This window comes from Diceros bicornis, chromosome 23, assembly GCF_020826845.1.
Source record: "Diceros bicornis minor isolate mBicDic1 chromosome 23, mDicBic1.mat.cur, whole genome shotgun sequence".
NCBI classification, from domain to species: Eukaryota; Metazoa; Chordata; class Mammalia; order Perissodactyla; family Rhinocerotidae; genus Diceros; species Diceros bicornis.
Genome location: NC_080762.1, coordinates 44,548,163 through 44,568,773, shown reverse-complemented (window position 1 = coordinate 44,568,773; position 20,611 = coordinate 44,548,163). Strand labels below are relative to the sequence as shown.

The window sequence follows — 20,611 nt, the reverse complement described above, 5'->3', positions numbered from 1 at the left end:
AACAGCTGCATTCTCCCCTCTCCTTTCCTGTCTTGCCGCCTCCTAATCTAGCTCAACCGAGCCCCGCAAGGAGCTGATGGTGCTGCACAAAATCTTAAAATGTGAATACATGCTCGAGGTCCATTAACAACAGCGTTCAGATCAAAGAAAGAAAGTGCGCCCCTAAGTCCTCTACAAATCAAGCCTCACCTGCAGATAGGGATCTGGCTGGGGCATCATACTTAATAAGCCTATGACGAATCCTTCTCGATACGTGCATATTCCGCACAGTCTGCGTCAAGAATTTGAAACCAAGTCACGTGAAGAGTGCTTGAGGGTCTAGGGAGTCTGTTCGGAGAGGGTAAACGCGGGAAGGACGAACGTCTTTTAGAAGAGAGCAAGGTGAGCGAGGAAGGCCGGCGGCGGCAGGAGGCTCACTAACAGGAAACGCGCCCGGCGCCGTCGGAAGGGCCGAGCGAGGCGCGGGCGGGCGGGCTGCGCGCGTTCCCCGGCGCCCGGAGCCCAGGCGGCGGCCGCGCGCCCGTGACGAGCCGTGACGCCTCAATGGTTGCCGGGTGGCGGCGCGCGGGTTCGGAGTCGGGCGGCTCGTCTCTTCTGCGCGCCTGTGGTCGGAGCGGGCGGCTGCGACTGCGCCTTGGGCGGCCGTCGGGCCGAGAACCATGAGCCCCGGGGGCGCGGGCTGCTCGGCCGGGCTGCTGCTGACGGTCGGCTGGCTGCTCCTGGCCGGCCTGCAGGGCGTGTGCGGGGCCAACTTCACGGCCGCCCAGGATCCGGGCCTGGGCCGCGAGGGCGAGGGCGAGGGCGCGGGCGCGGGCGAGGGCGAGGAGGAGGCCGAGAGCGACGGCGAGGATCAGAACGAGAACGAGCCCGAGGCCGAGCCCGAGGAGGATGGTGAGGGGGAGGCTCCTGGCGGGGACCCCGAGGCAGCTGTCGAGGGCACAGCCCGGCTCCTTTCCGAGGACAATGAGCATTTTCCGTGTTAACATCTGTAGAGCTCTCTCGCAAACAGCCCCGAATTTATACATTTTTCACGCACCTCATGGCCTTGAAGAAAGATGTGCTGATTCTCCAAGGCCGCAGTGAGATAAACAAATAAGCAAATACTATTCTATAGAAATTGCTACCGAAATGCTGCTGAGTATTGCTCTGGACAAGGAAAATATGCTCCCCCCACCCCGCCTTATTTTTAAGGGCTAGGAGTTGGCGAGTAACTTTCCACCACTGGGAATTATTTTGACTCCCGTTGCAGTTGCGTTTTTCCTTCCCATTGTAGTTTGCTTTGTTTTTGTTTTTTTTTAAATTTCCAAATTGCTTGAGGTCTTCCTCCTTTCTACATTTGCACTTTGGGTTGTAACTCAACGGAATTCAGAATTCCCTTCACTGTGACACATCTAGGTAGACCAGTGTGCTGACAAAACTGCCCAGAAGCCCCATCCTTGAGCACCTCTGCAGCGTGGTAGAGTGTTCTTCCTTTGTTCACCTTCCAACCACAAAGGAATGGTGGTGGAGAAAACGCCCATCAACGGATCTAGCTAGTGGCTTTGTTGAATGATAGGTGTTAACCAAGGGAGCACGAGCCTGTGCTTGGTGCATAAATTTGCCTTATTCTGCCGGCTCTTTAAGCAATAAAACTTGACAAGCTGTTATATTGATCATATGTGGGTAGGTAAGAGGTCAGTTGCAGGTTTGCAGCCATTTAAAGGAGAATGATTCCCTTCCCCCATAAATGCCCCAGCTGAGATCTTTTTAATATCCTTGGCAGTCTCATTTCTCCTGTACATATAGAGTAGGTGCTGTATTTATCAGCTTTTCTTTTATTTCCTGATGACAGATAGTGACCCTCAGCGACAGAAAGAAATTGACTGTCTGAGGTTAATGATGGGATGGAGGTTTGGTCTGCTTTGATAACATTACATTGCAGAGAGCTTGGAGAGGTCCTTGACTTCGAAAATGTGAGAAGGAAAGAGGACTAGGGAAGACAAGAACATGTTCTAAAGCATAGTAACTATTGCTTCACTCTAGTTTTAAAAGTAATTGAATTAACAATTTTAGTATCGAACTGGTCAAGGAATAGTTAGTTCTAGCTGTAAAATGCTAAATAAAGTTTAGCCTAAAGCCAGGCGATGGAGTTTTTAATAACTTAGATTCAAATTCAAATGTAGGCAAGTTATTTATTCTCTCAAGGTCTCAGTTTCCTCACCTGTGAACTTCAGGGAGTCCGTGTACCTTCTGAAATTTTATATATACAATTTCATGCATAGCTGCTTTTTCCTTGGGAGAGTGAGAATCCAGAACTTTAAACAATCTGAGGTGTCTGAGATCTGAAAATTTCCAGATCCATTATTAAAATTTGGTGAAGCCCCTCTTAACCCTCCGTGGACCAGTAAAAACAGTTATCATCATTTACTATCCAATGGACTCATTTTATTGTTTTTACTTTTAAGGCATTTTACCAATAATTTACGAAAGTAAGAATTAAAGGGTTAGTGAAAACAGCTTATTTGAAATTTTAATAAGAATTTAAACATGAAAAACCTCAAATTTTTATTCCGTGTTTCCTGGTTTTGAAGATGTATATACCCTAAATGGGCAGAGTACTTTGAATGCAACTAAATGCTCATCAGCTGTTGTGCATGAATCTGGAATGTATCCATCTTGTAAGTACTGATTCCAGATTTCAAGAACATTGCTGATAGATTCTAGCATCTCATTACTCTGGTTCTTTTTGCACTTGAATTGTCAAAACACAATACTTTCGAAAACTATGAAGGCACATATTCTGTTGAAGAAAAGGCTGCCATCTTCTTTGCTCCATAATTGCCAAACGTTTTCATTTTAAATTTATAAACACTAATTAGAATGATTGGTCCAATGAATTTTATTCATTTCCACATCATCTATTTTCTTTCAATCACCTCTGCATACACACCTGCCATCATGATTTGTCCATTTACAAACCTTATCAAGTAAATTTTGGAGTGTATAAACAGCTTTAAAAAAGGAAGAATACTGTCCATATTCTTTTAGTAAAACAGTGTGGTCCAACTTATTTTCACAAAATATTTCAGAATCAAATCCTTCCTGTTGAAAGACTACCTGCATAAGAATACCATATACCTTTTTATCCTTAGAAATATAGTGTTCATTTGTTGATTCTTGAGTTAGAGAAAATTCATCTAGGATATTCTCTAAGATATCATCATCTCTCACTCATTTTGCTTATGCAATCAATTTCACCATCATTATTAGCATCTAAAGTGCTGCTGTCTGTCTATGTTCATCTTCTGATTCATCCAATAATTGTGAGATGTTTTTCTCTGAATTTTCTTCTCTTTGCCATTATGGACAAAAAAAAATTCTAAAATCTCAACTATGTTCAATGAAAGCTGAAAATAGACTACGAGAAAGGTGCCTCTAGACTTCTTTTATATCTTTCTGAAAGATGATGCAAAACTTTGGGCAAAGCGATAAGAAAACAAAGGATGATGTAATAGCTATGATTTATTTCACAATTACATCGTCTTTCTAGGCAGTTCTAACCATTCTTCCATTTTATTATTTTAGTCTTTTTAAAAACATGGTTGGGAGTAATGGGTGAATAGTAATGAGATCCATCATTATGGATGATGAAATGGCAAAATGTTTCAAAATATAGGGAAAATCACTTAGGATATTATGTTAGATTTATACTTATACCTTTTGTACCCCATACCTTTTATACCTGTTATGTACCCTTATACCTTTTTATAAATCTAAGGGTATACCTATACCTATACCCTTAGATTTATAAAAGAGACCAACAATAGACCTACGTAATAATTGCAAGATAGAATGAGTTTTATTCTATAAAATGAGTTTTATCCTGTGTAAATATATTTTCTCTTTTTCTTTGGAAAACCTCTAAAAAAGAATAAAAGTCATGAAATAGCAACCTTACACATCAACTCTCAAAAAAGAAACTCAAAAATTAAAATTGGACTCTGATGGTATATACCAACAGTTAAAGTGTGCTGTCCAGAATTCAAGAGAACATTCCAGGAACTGGCCAGAACAAAAAAGAGCAGGATCATTATCTGCATCATTGTGGATGCCAGGCTTTTATCAGCACAGTCTAAGACCCAGTAGATTCTTAGGGAAGCCTCGTCACACTCCTGACTCCTGTTGAACCCTCTACTCATTTCCACTGTTCTATCAAATTGGGACAGCCTATCCAGTATTTTGGGGACAGTTGACTTTTCAGCTCTACGTTCAAGACTTTTTATTTCTCTAAGGTTTCATTTTGTTAAATTTGCCCATTATTCCACCCTGTCATTTTTAGATACAGATTTATCTGCAAACATATTTGCTGTCCTTCCTAGTTTAGCAGAATCCCTGGATTCAGTCAGTATAATATCAATCTTTTCCAAGTCATTAGTAAAAATGTTGAACAGGGCAGAATCCTGTGACACATCACTCCTTCCACATTGACACCAGCCATTTAATTAGCATCAGTGGATTTTCCTGTTTAAGTTACACATACAACTTTACTGACATTCAGACTATATTTTCCCTTTTTACTTATAGGTATATAATGGGAAATTTTGACAAATACCACACTGAAGTCTAGATGTAATTTCCCTGACCCGCCATTGTAGGATTCCCATCAAAAAAGAAAGTCATTGAATGACCTAGTGGGAACTCAATACTCAAAGCCGAAAGGGACTTTAGAGACCATCTGATTAAATCTCATTTTTTCCCCTAAAGTTGAGAGAACTTAAGTAACTTTCCTAAAGTAGCATAGGTAGTGAGTAGTAGAGCTGATTGGTTGTTTTTTGAATGGTTTTTGAAAAGAGGTTATATTTAAAAGTAGTTTAGTACTCATTCTCCTACTTGTATGCCAGCACAAAGTATCCAAGCATGTCAAGCAAAAATCGCAATTCAAAATTGATCAGCATGATAATCCAAAAAATTTATTTAACAAAGTCAATCTTGATTTACTTAACGTATATACATGAAGTGTCCCTATGTATTCAAGTCACTGTATTTGGTGCTTGTAAGTATAGAATAGAAGTGTTTATGAAAATATTGTCTTAAAGTAATTAAAATATGAAAAAATCTTAGAATTATATAAGTATAACGTGAGAGCGAATGAAGTTAAGATATCTTAAACATGTTTAAAGTGCTAAACAAGTTACAGAATCCTTTCACACACATTATCTCATTTAATTCTTACAATAATCAAATAAAATAAGTTCTCCTTTCCAAATTTTATAGAAGGGTTAACTAGGCCTGATGGAGTTTAAGTAATTTGCTCAAACTCAAAATAGCTAATAAGTGGTAGAAGAAGCAATTCGGACTCCAACTCTGATGCCCTTTCCCATGTTATATTCTTGCCTCAGGATACAATGCCTTTTAAAAATTATCTTCTAACACCTCATTTAATAATTTTTTCTATTGCGATTTTAGTCCTCATCTGAGCTATGAAGAATTGGTTATATACTACAGCTAGTGGAATTCATGCCAAACTTCAGAACGATTAGAAAAAGAGAAACATCTTATTATGTGATTAAACCCAACAAGATTTAACTACTCAAATACTTGTATGTTTCTCGATTATCCTGCTAAATAAAGTGTTGAAATAAATTCTTAGAAATAATTTACTATCTTATCCTGAGAATGAGTAGAAACAATCTATAACATAAAATGAACACTCGGTATAAAGATTTCTTTTTGGATCGAAATGATGCACTCAAATGTTTTAGATAATAGAGAATAGAAAAACTTAGGCCTTACAATTGGCAGGCTTTTTTGTGTTTTTCTGACCTTCTGTAGAACTTTAACTCACCATGTATTAAACTGATGAAAAAAATTGTTTTTAAGTTACATACAAGGTTTAAATTCTTTGCAAGTTATTTCCTAATTTAATTCATTACTTTAAAGGTTTAGGCTTCTTTTGATTTAAACAATAATAGATGTAAGGAATGGCATTGCTTTTCTGATTTCATAAAACTTAAAAAATGTCTGCTTCCCATATGATAAGTGCTTGTATCCTCCATCCCCAAGTAAGAATTTTTCACTTAGAAAAGTTTTCATATGATTAAATAATGTATCTTTGCACTTTATGTTTAGTTTCAAATAGGACAGTAGTCAAAGAAGTCGAGTTTGGCATGTGCACCGTTACGTGTGGTAAGTAGCATAGAGCAGATAAATAAGCATGTTGTAATTTTAGGGGGAGGGAAGATAAAAACAGTGTGGCAATTTTTATTTGTAATTTATGTACTCTCATTCATCTCATTGATTTCTATTTCTAATAACTATGATTTAGGCACAAAACTCAAACTGATTGCTTTAAAAAGGTAGGATATTTTCAGTTCATAACCTCTAAGTCTTATTTTAAGCCAGCTCCTCATATATTTTTTGGCGCATAAACTGCCTTCACCAAAGTAAAACTTGGTCTCACAGATGTTCAGAAGATGAAAGATCTTCCGATGCATCTCACAGATGTCTTCCCACATACTGTGTTGGCAAATCTATCAAGAAATTTGCTTCTTTGTAATAGTCTATTCTAAATTCTACATTTCTCCAATTTATATGTTACTTCTTGGAGAAAAGAGATATTGGCTTTGTGGGAAGATAATATTCAAAGACTATGATTTATTTAGAACAGTCCATGAATAGACATTGGACATAAAATGCCTTACATGGGATGGGATTAGGGCCACACATGCTAAGTAGACCAGTGTTTCTCAGACTCAAGTGTTCATCCCAAGTGCCTGAAGGGCTTGTTAAAACACAGATTGCTGGGCCTACCCTGGAGTTTCTAACTCCCTAGGCCTTTGGAGGGGCCTAAGAATTTATATTTCTAAACAAGTTCACAAATGAAGCTGATGCTGCTGGTTAGAAGACCATCTTTTGTAAACCACTGTAGACTAGTGTGCTGAGAAGACAATAGATAATTCACAATGAAATTAAGTTTATTCTAAATTCAATCTGCCTTGGAAAAAAGACAGTGATGGGAGAGAAAGACAAAAACCAGAAGGTAAGGAGACAGAAAATCCATGCAGATCTAGATCAGGACAATTTTTGGGGGGAGGTCAGAAATTACATCTGAATTGTTTTTATTTGAGATAGCATTTTATGTTTTTACCTAACATAAATTTTACTATTTTAATCATTTTTAAATTTAAATTGTACATCTTAAATGTACAATTCAGTGACATTTAGCATGCTCACATTTTTTTTCTTTTTTTTTAAATTTTTTGTTTATTGCAGTAACATTGGTTAACAACATTGCATAAATTTCAGGTGTGCATCATTATACTTCTATTTCTGCATAGATTACATCATGTTCACCACCCATATACTAATTACAACCCATCTCCACACAAATGTGCCGAATTATCCCTTTCGCCCTCCTCCCTCCTCCCTTCCCCTCTGGTAACCACCAATCCAATCTCTGTCTGTATGTGTTTGTTTGTTGTTGTTATTATCTACTACTTAATGAGGGAGATCATACAGTATTTGACCTTCTCCCTCTGACTTATTTCACTTTGCATAATACCCTCAGTGTCCATCCATGTTGTCACAAATGACTGGATTTCATCGTTTCTTATGGCTGAGTAGTATTCCATTGTGTATATATACCACATCTTCTTTATCCATTCGTCGCTTGATGGGCACTTAGGTTAGCACGCTCACATTGATGTGCAACCATCACCACCATTCATTTCCAGAACTTTTTCAGCATCCCGAACTAAAACCTCTGTACCCATTAAACACTAACTCCTCGCCCACCCCACCCTATCCCCCGACCCTCCCCAGGCAACCACTATTCTACTTTCTGTCTCTTGAGATACTTTTAAACCTGTTTTTTACCTTAACTTCTTAGTGAGAGAGTCAGGAAATGTGAGGAATGCATGTAATAAACCTGTGATTATTCATTTGCAATTTACATCTTTCTTCTGCTTACTTGAGAAATTTTCACAGGCAGAGATTATTTTTATGACAATTCTAGTAATTGATATTGTCTTACTCTATTATTTAAAGATGTGTTTCAGAAATTATATGTTATATTTGTTCATTCAACAAATGATTTTCTGGGTTGGTTTTTTTTTTTTGGATTTTTTGCCTACTGTGTGCCAGGCATTGTTATAGGTGCTGAGGATACAGCAGTGAACAAAGTAGAGCAGACTCTCTGCCTTCAAGGAGTGTACGTTTTAGTAGAGGCAAAGAGATAATATGTAAAACATGTAATATGTCAGATGGCGATAAGTTCTAAGGAGAAAAATAAATCAGAAAAGGCAGTATTTCACATCTAAAATATTTTTAAAATCTTTTCCATTTATAACAGAACCATTTAGAGGGAAAAAATGCTTTAGTGAAAATTCCATTGAACTCCCAAAACAATATTTTAGCAGTCAAAAAGTTTTCTTTTCCTGGAACACATTAAGTGTTACTTGGACTTACAGAAAATCTCACACCTACACACATCATCGCAATGAACTATATTTGGCTAAATAAATAAATACATAAAACACCTGCTTGGAAAATATTTATGCATTTCAGAATAAGGCTGTGCTTCTCGAGAGGTACCTTTCATAAATTGAAGTGGAGCCATACTGCAGCCATTCTTAGGCATCTCTTTTAATCCAGAGACTTTTCCTCTTCCAACCTTCTATCTCCTTATCTCAAGTGGAGTCGTCTCCCTTGGTACTCAAAGTTTGGTCCACAGACCAGCTGCAGCAGCATCACCTGGCAGCTTGTTAGAAATGCGGGGTCTTGGGACGGACTCCAGACCTGGTGAGTCAGAATTTGTGTGTTAGTAACATCTCCAGGTGATTTGCATGCACTCCGAAGTTTGAGAAGCGGTGTTGTAAGCCATCTCTAGACTTCAACTTTCCCTTGCCCTTGAGAATTGATTTTATGATTAACATCTTGTAGGGGCTGAAAGGGGGAATCTGGTAGACAAGGAAATCAAGATGGACTGTTCCTTAGCCTGTGACTACACAATCTTGTCACAGGTCCTTTATCACGTGTTCAGCCCTGATCCAGCATTTTAGCATCTCCCTCAATTCTGGTGATGAAAGGCAAACTCAGTGGAGATCTGAGATCAGTTGATAAAGACTTAATTTCTTGTTATAAAACAATGTGGCAATTCTAAAGAGAGTATCTTGTTGGAAATGGAAATTCGGTCATTAATAGTTTGCCCTGTTATATTTAATACAGAGACTTTACCAATCTAAATATTAAAAAGCATCATTATGTTAAAATGTGATTTGGGAATTTCCTCCAGAAGTTCCAAACTCCCCCTCCTAAAAATTCCATGGTCAAAAAAATTGGGGAGATCCTGTGTACTACTGTATTTCATCAAATCTAAGACTTTATTGGCTGTAAGAAGCACATTTTATGCACCTCTAAAAAGGAAAATATTGCCAATTTGTGACACGCTGTCGATTCTAAGATGTATTCTGATTTCAAAGATGTTAAAATATAAAATTTTTACATATTAGATCCGTGAAAATGTACACACAATAGCACATTAATTTATTAGCATATTAAAAGTTCCCCCTAAATTCTGTAGTAAGAGGTCCCTTTAATTATACACATTTTCAAATGTGTATAATCGTGGAATCCTTTTTCTTATGGTAACAACCAGAGGAACTAGTGTTTCATGTAACTCAGCATTTGGGAAATGCTGTTTTATGAAATAATTCAAAGTGAGGGGCCTAAACAATTTCTAAATATAGTCACCTGAATTTAGGAATTTAATTTCTGAAATTAGGAGAAAAGTCTCAAAAAAGACCTAAGCAGAAAAGTAAAGAAACTCTGGAATTGTTTTTACTTAACATTTGCCAATTTCTTTTACCAAAGGTATTGGTATTAGAGAAGTTATATTAACAAATGGATGCCCTGGAGGAGAATCCAAGTGCATTGTGCGCGTGGAAGAATGCCGGGCAGCGGTCGACTGTGGCTGTGAGTTGGACTCCGTATTGGAGGGAGACTGAGGGGGGAGGAGTTTACTCTGGGGAAATGTCCTTAAGCTCAGGTTGCCATGAGTGGAAGGAGATGATCAATTGATAGGAACTGAAAGGAAATTTTAATAAAACTTAAAATTCCACTTCTCTAGACAGGTATAGCTCTGAGTGACTTTCTGCTTTTGCTTTACATTTTTCAGTGATGTCTAAATTTAACATATATTTTCTATAATACACTGCAACCTTATGGTACTCAGGGTCTGTGGTTGAGTCTGTCCTATAGTGAAACACTTTTGACACTTTGGTCATGACATTTTATCAGTAGATTGGTAAACCCTAAATTGGGAACTTTGAGAGCTGTTCTATATCAAATTACACTACTCTGAGATTTCTTTATCTCTGGTGGGGTTCCCTAACCAGTAAATTGGAAGCTATTAGAGGATTACAAAGTTTAAGCAAATAGATTGGTGAGTTGGTTGCCCCTGCTAAACCTCTTCTCCACAGTTTATTCTGCAGAGGGGGCAGACAGCTATGGTGTCTCCGACCTGCCTCTTTCGGTGACTTTATCTTTGTAGCCCTCACTCCTCTACTCTGCTACAGAGACTGTCATTAATAAGTTTGATAACTTCCAGCATATAGTTGGTTTTTAAATTAGAGGTGGCTTTTAAAAGTAGTATTGTGTATAAAGCAAGTTACAATGCCCAGTGGTATATATGTATTTAATTTTTCCTTTTTTCAGGGGGTAAACCAGTTTCAGAAAGTCTTGAAAGTGTTAGTCTGGAATGTATTCATACATCTCCTATAAATCGTTTCAAATATATTTGGAAACTTCTAAGGCCAAACGAAGTGAGTAAGGAATGCATGTAATTTGGTGCTTTCTTGAGAGTGATAAAATTTGTTTCCCAGTGCTTGATGACTATCGGAAAACTTTCTCTTTAAAAGCAGTTTGCAAAAATGAAGTTAAAATCATACAACTTTATTATTACTGGGATTTAAAATTTTTCATTATTTAGTGGGGCTAAGACTTTACCTATGTCTTAGGGTCAGCTATTATCAGAACTTGAAAACATCCATTTTATATAAAGTGTTCTATTTTGGAAGCAAAGTTTTCATTTGTTTACAAATATAGTAGTTGTATAATGATAACTGTAGCTAACATTAATTGAGGGCTTATTAAGTGCCAGACATATACCGAGTGCTAGAGTTTCTTTTAACTCACATGACAATTCTGTGAGGTAATTCCTATTATTATACCCATTTTACATGTAAGTAACTGAGATGCAAAGAGTAACTCCTCCTGGGCTACACAGGCAGGAAGTGGTAGGGTTGGTATTTGATGTCTGGATGGTTGGACTCTAAAATTCATGTGCATAATTAACTACTCTCCTGGACTGAGAGTCAATGACTCTTCTTTTATTACAGGAAATAAATTGTTTCCTAATCTTAAATTTACATGAAGAATGTTGATTTATTTTTTTTCTTTTAAAATAGCAAGCCATTGTACTTCCAAATGATTCAGCAATCCTGGAAGTACACAGGGAAACTCGCCCCTTGGCTTTCCAGTGTGAGACCTTGGATAATAATGAAATAGTAGCATCTATTAAATTCACAATCTATACAACAAGTGGTAAGTGCCCAGCAATGTTTTGGTTTGCATATGTCTCAAACTTTAAAAAGTATCACAATCACCTGGAGGCCTTGTTGAACCACAGATTGCTAGCCCCACCCTCAGAGCTTTTGTTTCACGTAGATTGAGTGGGGCTGGCACAAGAATTTGCGTTTCTAACAAGTTCCCAGGTGCTGCTGGTCCAGAGACCACATTTTGAGAAGCACTGGTTTAGATCATTTAGACTTTCCTACAAGGTAGTGCTTAACTTATTTTTCACAAAGTAGAGTCAGATGTGCCTCACTTTGGGAAACTGGTATATTCCTGAAGTATCTCCAAAGAACAGTCCTCTAACTTGAATTATATCCTTACTTTTACTTCTATCACAAAAGTGAAATGGATATATGAAATTCTTATGGATGCTTACAAGAATTTTGGTACAGTAAAATAAATGATATTAAGAAACATTATGTCAAAGCAAGTCTCTTTAAAAATTATTCATTTGCAGAAAATATTTTTTGATGAAACACTAATACAGTCCTCGATATATGTCACAAAAGGCAAATCTCGCTCTGAACATAATTTTACATGTTAGAAACTGTGCTTCCCTTGCAAAATGGATCCGCCTGTATGTTCTTTCCATTTAAACTATGGTGTCTTCTATATCCAAATAATTATTTCCTTTGGTTCAGTTGCTCTTACCCATTTTTATTGTTGTTGACATCTTTGTTGTTGGGGGTGTGGCAGGTCTGGTCACATGTTCTTCTGAGAATCTGATCAGGGCTCAAGAGGGTTTTCCTAGAAAAATGCCCACATGTACAAACATGCCAAAATGTACCTATAATTTTAAGGGAGTTCATGGATATCTTGAAGTTATTTCTCAATAACTTCAAGTAAAGAACTTATGCTGTAGTTTAGCGATACCATCCAACATAACACTCTTTATTGAAATGGAAACACGCTAAGTGTTTTAGGGATGATTTTAAAAAATAAACTATTTATAACTTTCTTTGATGTGTTTGTTACTAGTCTATAAAAAACATCTCTATGGTGAAAGCTAATAATCTTACTCCTATGTTGGGATATCAGGTGTTATTAAAAGGATAATTTCAATAAAGTACTATAAGAGGCAAAAAAGAACCAAACATCATCAAACTAAAAAATATCTCAATGAGTCCTAGTTCAGGATATTAAAGGTTTCAGGGGCCATTCTCAGTGTTGGTCTCCACAGCCTGGTCCTTGTTAGGACCGCTCAGTGGTTTTCTCTTCCCATCATTAGAAGGTTATATGCATTTGATAATGCATAAGCTAAAGGCTGGGACACAGACCCAAAATGCCAGCCCTTAAATGAGGCAAAGTTGACTTCTCTCTCTGGCAGTCCAGGCCTGGTGGGGTAGCTCTGCCACTGCAGCACATGCGCTAGTTACATAACAAAATGTTTTCAGAACACTTTAGTATCTATTAGTTTCTTTTAAAAATGACAATGGGCTATACCACTGCAACAGACCCTTTTGGCTGTTTAGACGTTAAACAAATGTTTTGGCTATAAATGTCCACACAGTATGGTACTGGCTTAAAACAAATACATAACTGAAATATTTTTAGAGTAAATATAGTTTACTTAATGAAAATTTCCCATCCATTCCCTTATATATCAGATTTTGCACTTCCACAATAGTTGTCTTTCATAATTAGGCATTGTTTTGGATTGAATTGGGTCCCCCTAAAAAGATACTTTCAAGTCCTAACTCCCAGAACTTCAGAATGTAACTGTATTTGGAAATAGGGTCCTTGCAGATGTAATTGGTTCAGTTACGATAAGGTCATACATACTGGAGTAGAGTGGGCCTTTAGTTCAATATGACTGGTATCCTTATAAGAAGAGGGAATTTAGGACACAGACACACAGAGAGAGAAGAATGCCATGTGAAGACACAAAGACACACAGAGTGAAGACAGCCATGAAAGTCGGAGACAGAGGCTGGAGTCATGCTGCCACAAGCCAAGGAGCATCTGGGGCCGCCAGATGCTGAGAGAGGAATGGAGAGATGCTCCCCCAGGGACTTTGGGGGGAGTGTGGCCTTACCAACACTTTGTATGCAGGCAGACTTCTGGCCTTCAGAACTCTGAGATAATAAATTTCTGTTGTTTTAAAGTCATCCAGTTTGTGGTACTTTGTTATGGTAGCCCTAGGAAACTAATACAAACATAAGCTTAGTTTTCCTAAAAAGTGAAAACATTGAAATTCAGCCTATTTTGCATTAGAAAATTTCGACAAGAAATGCAGTCTATTTTTAAAATTAGATATAAAAGTAATCTAAGTAACCATTGCATGATTAGTGTTGAAATGAACTAAAATCTTCATACCCCTAATATTTCACCCTCCGTTGGCTAGTATTACAGAGAAGTAGATAAATGGAAAGGAATTTTGCATGCCTTCTTCTCTGGTTTTAATCCTAAAATGTGTCTTTTATTTGAGCTTAAAAAATCCCACTGCTTCTATTTACCTAAAATTATCAAAAATAAAAAGATTTTTAAAATCCAACATTGTCGGAATTTAAATATGGTGTAATTTCTCTGTCATACTTGAGATGTTTAGTGAGATCACTAAATTGAGTTTATAGCTCTAGAATTACTAAGGAAAATGGAAAATTATACTTTCTGGTGTTTAAAGAGTGGGAAGAAAATCCAGACAAATAAGTAGTTGAGATTGCCCATACAGGAGATGACTTCTGATAGAGTGGTACTTACCAAAATCAAAATATTAAAATGCATAAAACATAGCCTGCACACATCATTGAAGCTCCCTGGACATTGGTTTACTCCTCTGTATAATTCAATACTTGCATCAGATGATCTCTCTGGTCCTTCCCTACTTGAATCTTTTATGATTGTATGATTTAGGGACCAGGAAGAGCCACAAAAAAGCTATATAATTCACAATTCCAAAGTAAGTAGTACTTGATGTAAATTGACTTTTCACCAATTTATAATGTAGCGATATTATAAGACATATGGTAGGCTGGTTTTGTCTCTTTAATAGCCTTATTTGCAGGAAGAGCAGAAAGTTATGGGAGAGAATGCCTGATTTAAAAGTGGTGTGTGGATATTTGTATGAAAAAGAATGAGCTTCAACCCCTACCTGACAACCTATACAAAAATTAGAGATGTATCATAGTCCTAAATGTAAAAGACAAAACCATAAAGCTTTACAAAGGAAACAAAGGAGAATATCTGTGTGATTCAGGAGTAGGCAAGGGTTTCTTAGACATGACTCAGAAAACAATCACTATAAAAGGAAACTGATAAATTAGGCTTCATCAAAATTAAAAATTTCAGTTCATTAAAAGAAATCATTAGGAAAACGAATAGGCAAGCCAAAATCTGGGAGAAAAAGTTCACAAAACATGTACAACCAGTACAATCAGTTTGGGAAAAGATCTTGCAGTTTCTTGGAAAACTAAGCGTACCTCCACACTATGACCCAGCAGTTCCACTCTTAGGTATTTATCCAAGAGATATGAAAATGTGTGTTCACAAAATGACTTGTACAAGAATGTTCATAGCAGTTTATTTATAATAGTTCCAAACTGGAAAATCCTAAGTGTCTATTGGTAGGAGAATGAATAAACAAATTGAGGAATACTACTCAGTAATAAAAAAGAAGAAAACTACTGTTACATGCAACAATGTGGGTGAATCTCTAAAACATTACGCTGAGTAAAAAAGCCTTACACAGAATAATACACAGTGCATATTTCCATTCCTATGAAGTTCTAGAACAGACAGAACTAATCTATGGTGGAAAAGAAAATCAGGGCAATAGTTGCCTCTGGAGGATGGGGCATGGTTGAACAGGGAGGGGCTTGAGGGAACTTTCTGGGGACAGTAATATTCTGTGTCTTGATAGGAGTTTGAATTACATATGTGTGTTTACATTTGCTAAAACTAAACAAATATACATTTAAGATCTTTGTGCAATTCATTGTCTGTAAATTTTACCTCAGAAGAAAAAGTATAAACAAATATTGAACTCTAGTTAATGGTATGCTTGTTGAAGCATATTGCAGGGAGTGTGCAGACATCAGCAAATTATGTTGAAATGCATCAAAAATATAAGAGATCAATGGATTAATATAAGGATGGATAGACGGTTAGTAAAATATTGATGGTAGCATGTAGGTGGTGGGAATACAGGATGTTCATTGTCAAATTCTTTCAACTTTTCTGCATGTTTGAAAAGGACATTTCAAACCTACAGAGCAAGTTCATTAATAACTTTTTTCCCACTAATTCTGTATTTTTCTAGAGTTGTTTTTCAGATATAAAGTTTCCATTTATATATTCATTTCCTTTTTTATCCCAGTAGTAGTAATCATCAAGTGTGTGTCTTTTTCTCTAGAAATGCAGATGAGAAGATCAGTCCGACCAGACACTGATGCAGTCCTAGTTTTTGTGCTGACCGTAGGAGTTGTTGTGTGTGTATTCGTGATCTTTGTACTGATCTTCATAATTATAAACTGGTAGGTGAAGAACTGAAACTGAGTCATCACACTTGATTGACGTCCTCCTCGTCTGCCCCTCCCTTGTCCAGTGAATCCAAAGCCTGGTCCATGATGCCTCTCACATGTGTCTTGAAACTGTCCAACTCCCTTCATTCCTCCTGCGACTATCCTAGTTCAGACTACTTAATCTCATGACTTGCTTCCCCAGCCATGAAAGAGCTTTTAAATGCAATTTTTACAATTTTACATAGTAGTTACATATGTAGTAACATGGTATGTTACATAATAGTAACATATGTAGTTACATAGTAGTTACATTGTTAAAAAAAGTTTATTGAATATTTGTGTTGTCCAGTTGTAGTTCTCACAACTTAAAACTTGGTTATTGTAACCTATGAATTCATTTATATGGGAATATTTCTAATACATACATGAGTATTACACCATGGTACATCTGAGGGCTCATCTGCTATCATAATAAGGCTGATGCACCACAAACTAAAAATAAATCATGACTAATGAGGCACTTCTATAGATAGAAAATTAAATATAAATCTATTTGGTTTTAGTTTTCATTTCATAGTAAAATTTTTTTTTTGTTTTTTCTTCCAGGGCTGCAGTCAAGTCATTCTGGGGGGCAAAAACCTCAACAACTGAGATACAGTCTGAGCTGAGTTCAATGAAATACAAAGATTCAACTTCTCTTGACCAATCACCAACAGAAATACCGGGACATGAAGAGGATGCTTTAAGTGAATGGAATGAATGATGTATGGATGACATATAACAAACCAAAGGAGATTAGAGAGTATTAGATTCATTATTATAAAAATAAAATATATAGTGAAATACTTTAATAATATTGCAAGTAATTTGCCACAGTCTTTTTACAATTTACACAGTCTACTTACAATTTACAAGACAAATGTAAAGCCTTGCGTGTTTGGCTTTCTCCCCACTGGGAACACTGGATTGAACTTGCTAAAGCAAATCCTACTCTAGGTTCTCTGCAGGACGTGTGACATACAAAGTATCACTTGTAAGATATGAAATAATAATAGTAATAACAAGGATAACAACCAACACTTAGTCAATGACTACTATGTGCCAAGCATTGCTCAAGAATCTTACATCTGTTAGGTAACTTAATTATGATTGTATATAGGAAATATGTAAGGAAGAACTGGAGAGGAACTTGGAGGTGGGTGAGTAAATGACATGAATTTAACATGCCCTGTATTTCTCACAGAAACAGTAAATTAAGGACTTTTGAATGACCACTGATAAGTACCTTCATTGTGCTTGATACACAGGTAATAACATCTCAAAACCACGGTACTTATTTCTGAACATCATCACTGCCTTTTTGTGCTGTGTCATTATATGACACAGCTATGGCCAACTATCAAACAAGATGTGAAGGCATTAGATAATTTGATTTGATAGACTTCATCAGAAATTAATTTTCAGAGATTATCATAGTAGCACAAAATACACTTAATTTTTTGTTTAGATGAATTCTCTTCCAACTTTATTGCTATTATTATGGGATTTACCTGATGATAGCATTAAGTCTGTCCGTCTGTGAAGAAGACATTGTAAGTGGGCATTTATGGTATACCTCTCTCTAGTAGCCTAGAAATAGGCTGTGTTGTGGAATTGCCCATGCTTTCTGTTATATAGCATTTGTATTTGAGAAAAGCAATGAAGAATTGGCTGGAAAATGATTTTGTGATCTGTTTTGGGAATTCCACGAGAGACTTTAAGTGAAAAGAAATTGTTTTCATAAAATCTTCCAAAAGAATTGTTTTTGTGACACCCTTCCACCTCCCAGATAAATGTGAAAAAAATCAGCCTTCCATTTCTTATTCCTGATTTAGTATGGTCATGTAACTTTAGCATAGGTGCTAAACATTCTTGAATAGTAATTATTATCAATCCTTATTTTTAAAACCATGAGTAGCAGTGGTTTTCAACTGTACTTCAGTCACCATTAGCGTTCAGTCAGGTCAACAGGTTTAGTTGTCAGTGCTGTTCACTGAATATTTCTGGCTGTCTACTTTCCAGGCATGTAGTAGGATAGCACCTCGTCAGCACCTCATGGTTGGGTGGGGCCATGTGATTAGTTCTGGCCAGTGAGTTATGATCCAAAATTCCAAGTGTCACTTTCAGACTAGAACATTTCACTGTGAAAACATCCAGAGCTCATCTCTCTGCTAGAGCAACCAGAAATGCTTAGATGGTGACTGCTCTGACACCTTGGATCCCAGAGTGAGGACCACATGGCACAGGATCTCCAGTCAATCAACAATAGATATGTGGCATGAGAGAGAAATAACCTTGTTATTTTAAGCCACTGAGAGTTAGAGGTTGTTTGATAAGCAGCCTTACTAAGACTATCCTGATTGACACATAAATGTTTTCTGAAAAATAAGTTTTCATGGTCCAATGAGTTGAAGACTTCTTCAGTGCAGGACTTCCATCAGTGTGCTATGCAGATTGTGACTCTCCAAGAAGGGGATTTGGTGCAATATTTCTGAAATTTATTGGTGGTCTATGGAACAAAAATGAAAGCATGCATGAATGTTAATACTATACCAACTCAGAAATACACTTTGGGGCAGGACTGTCTGATAGTGAGCTAATCTTTTGTAACCTATAACACACAGCAAATCAGCAATGCACCTTGACAATGGTACCACTTTCCCTCTTAGATCTCTGGGTGTTACTTAGACCTTCCACTGGTCCAGACCCACTCTGATGACCTTTCTTGAAATCATCCTACTCCCAAGACCAGGGGCTCCCCTCTTAAGTACTATGACCACACTACATTAGGTTAAAATAATCGACAAATCTTATATTGAAGTAGATTATAATATGCTCCAGGTCTCCATGAAATCGCTCCAGGTCTCACGAAGACGCTCTGTCATTTACCTGTTGGTCATAGTCTGTGTGTTGGGGGGATCTCTCCCTGGCACGGTCCATGATTAATGGGGCCAGTTACTTCCTCTCCAAGAAGACCAGGCCAGAAGCATCTTCTAACTCCTATCTACTCCTAAATTCCAGGCATCTGTTATTTTCCTGGTCACCAAAATATCCACAGGGAAATTTTTAAAGTTTGCATCTGAGTCTTTCATGTACCAAAAAGAGGCCTTCTTTTTGGACCCCAAGGCATTGGTCTCTGCATATGCAGCAGCAGGATTTTGTGACGTTCAGATAACACCCTGCTCACCAAGAGAATCCTTCATTCTGCCTTTCCTTCAGCTAACATTCATTGAGCTATTCCTATGGGCCAGGAACTGTACTAGGCACTAGGAATAAAGTTTGTGCAAAAAAAAAAAGGTCAGATCCCTCTTTTCTAGGAGTTTGTCATTTACCCAAGACACAGAAATTACAATTAACCACAACCATGATAAATATATTGAAAGAAATATATTTTCTTTTCTGCAAGTTTCTGTGAAGCTGTAGTACGGGAAATGACATTTAAAGGTGACGTAAAGCCTGAATAGGAGTTACCCTGGTTAACAGGAAGGAGGGCCAGGGCAGAGGGAAGAGCAGGTGTGAAGGCCCTGAGTCAGGAAGGAGCATGACACACCTGAGAGAAGGTTAGCTGAGCTGGAGTGTGGAGAAAGGGGAAAAGAGTGGGAGACGAGACTGGGCATGTATGCAGGAGCAGATGATATGTCTGTGTGTGTATATGCAAATATACATATAAAACAGTATATCTAAATGGCCCAGGAATACATATCAAGGGAGTCAGTGTTGAAACTGGCGCTTCTGATTTTTTGCTACCCCGTGTTTGCCCATGCTTTTATCATTGGTCTTTTGACAAATGATGACTGTTGATCCTTACCTAGATAAGATAGTCTATACTTAAATCTGGGTTCCTTTAGGTCCTACTGAAATGCAAGATCTCATTAATTAGACCTTAATTCTCTTCCATAATAGTTCCTATTCATTCTCATATTATGCAGCTAAGAGCTAGATACAGGAGATTGAGTTCCCAACAATGACCAGGGTTGGTGGGCATACCTCTGGGCTAGCAGCAAGTGATAAGGTGGTTGATACATATAGTAGGCTGCAGTTTTCTACAACCTTGGACGTGACGTGGAATGAAACAGATAACATTACTCATCCTATTGAAACACATTCCAATTTCCTTCAGTTAACATGCATAAGGTTTCCATTCAAAATGGTTTTCTTCTCAGAATGACTCTAGAACAATCTATATGTTTGATTTCTGTCTTCTTGATCTCTTAAAAATTGATGTGATTTTTCTATTTTGCTTCCACTTTAACTACATTTTAAATCTATTTCTCCAATCATTTTTTGTTATATTCTGGAGGACAATCTTTTTGGAATTCATAATCCATCACTGTGTGATCCACCATCTGTCTCAAAAAATATAGAACCCATTTACATGGTTATTTAGGCTTTGAGGTTTGTGCAATTTCATTATCTGTGATCAAGTCATTTGTATGATGGAAAACAGTTTGTCTTTGACAATTTTCTGATTCTTGTTAAAATGAAACTTGGATGTTGAATAT

At 37.3% G+C, this 20,611-nt stretch overlaps 1 protein-coding gene across 1 annotated transcript; it reads left to right on the top strand.

Moving 5' to 3' along the window:
- The first annotated feature begins 659 nt into the window (after window positions 1-659).
- Window positions 660-16,868, top strand: SPACA1 (sperm acrosome associated 1). Its single transcript, XM_058566859.1, has 7 exons — window positions 660-891; window positions 6,109-6,165; window positions 9,850-9,951; window positions 10,693-10,799; window positions 11,445-11,580; window positions 15,962-16,082; window positions 16,677-16,868. Exons 1-7 carry the CDS (start codon window positions 660-662, stop codon window positions 16,831-16,833), a joined length of 912 nt encoding a protein of 303 aa, XP_058422842.1. The 3' UTR covers window positions 16,834-16,868.
- Window positions 16,869-20,611: the final 3,743 nt, after the last annotated feature.

Excerpts from the sequence above, each read along its gene's own strand:
- SPACA1 (XM_058566859.1), top strand. The coding sequence starts at position 660 with ATGAGCCCCGGGGGCGCGGGCTGCTCGGCCGGGCTGCTGCTGACGGTC. Across the intron at positions 10,800-11,444 it reads AACTTCTAAGGCCAAACGAA|CAAGCCATTGTACTTCCAAA; the intron begins GTGAGTAAGGAA and ends CTTTTAAAATAG. Across the intron at positions 11,581-15,961 it reads CACAATCTATACAACAAGTG|AAATGCAGATGAGAAGATCA; the intron begins GTAAGTGCCCAG and ends CTTTTTCTCTAG.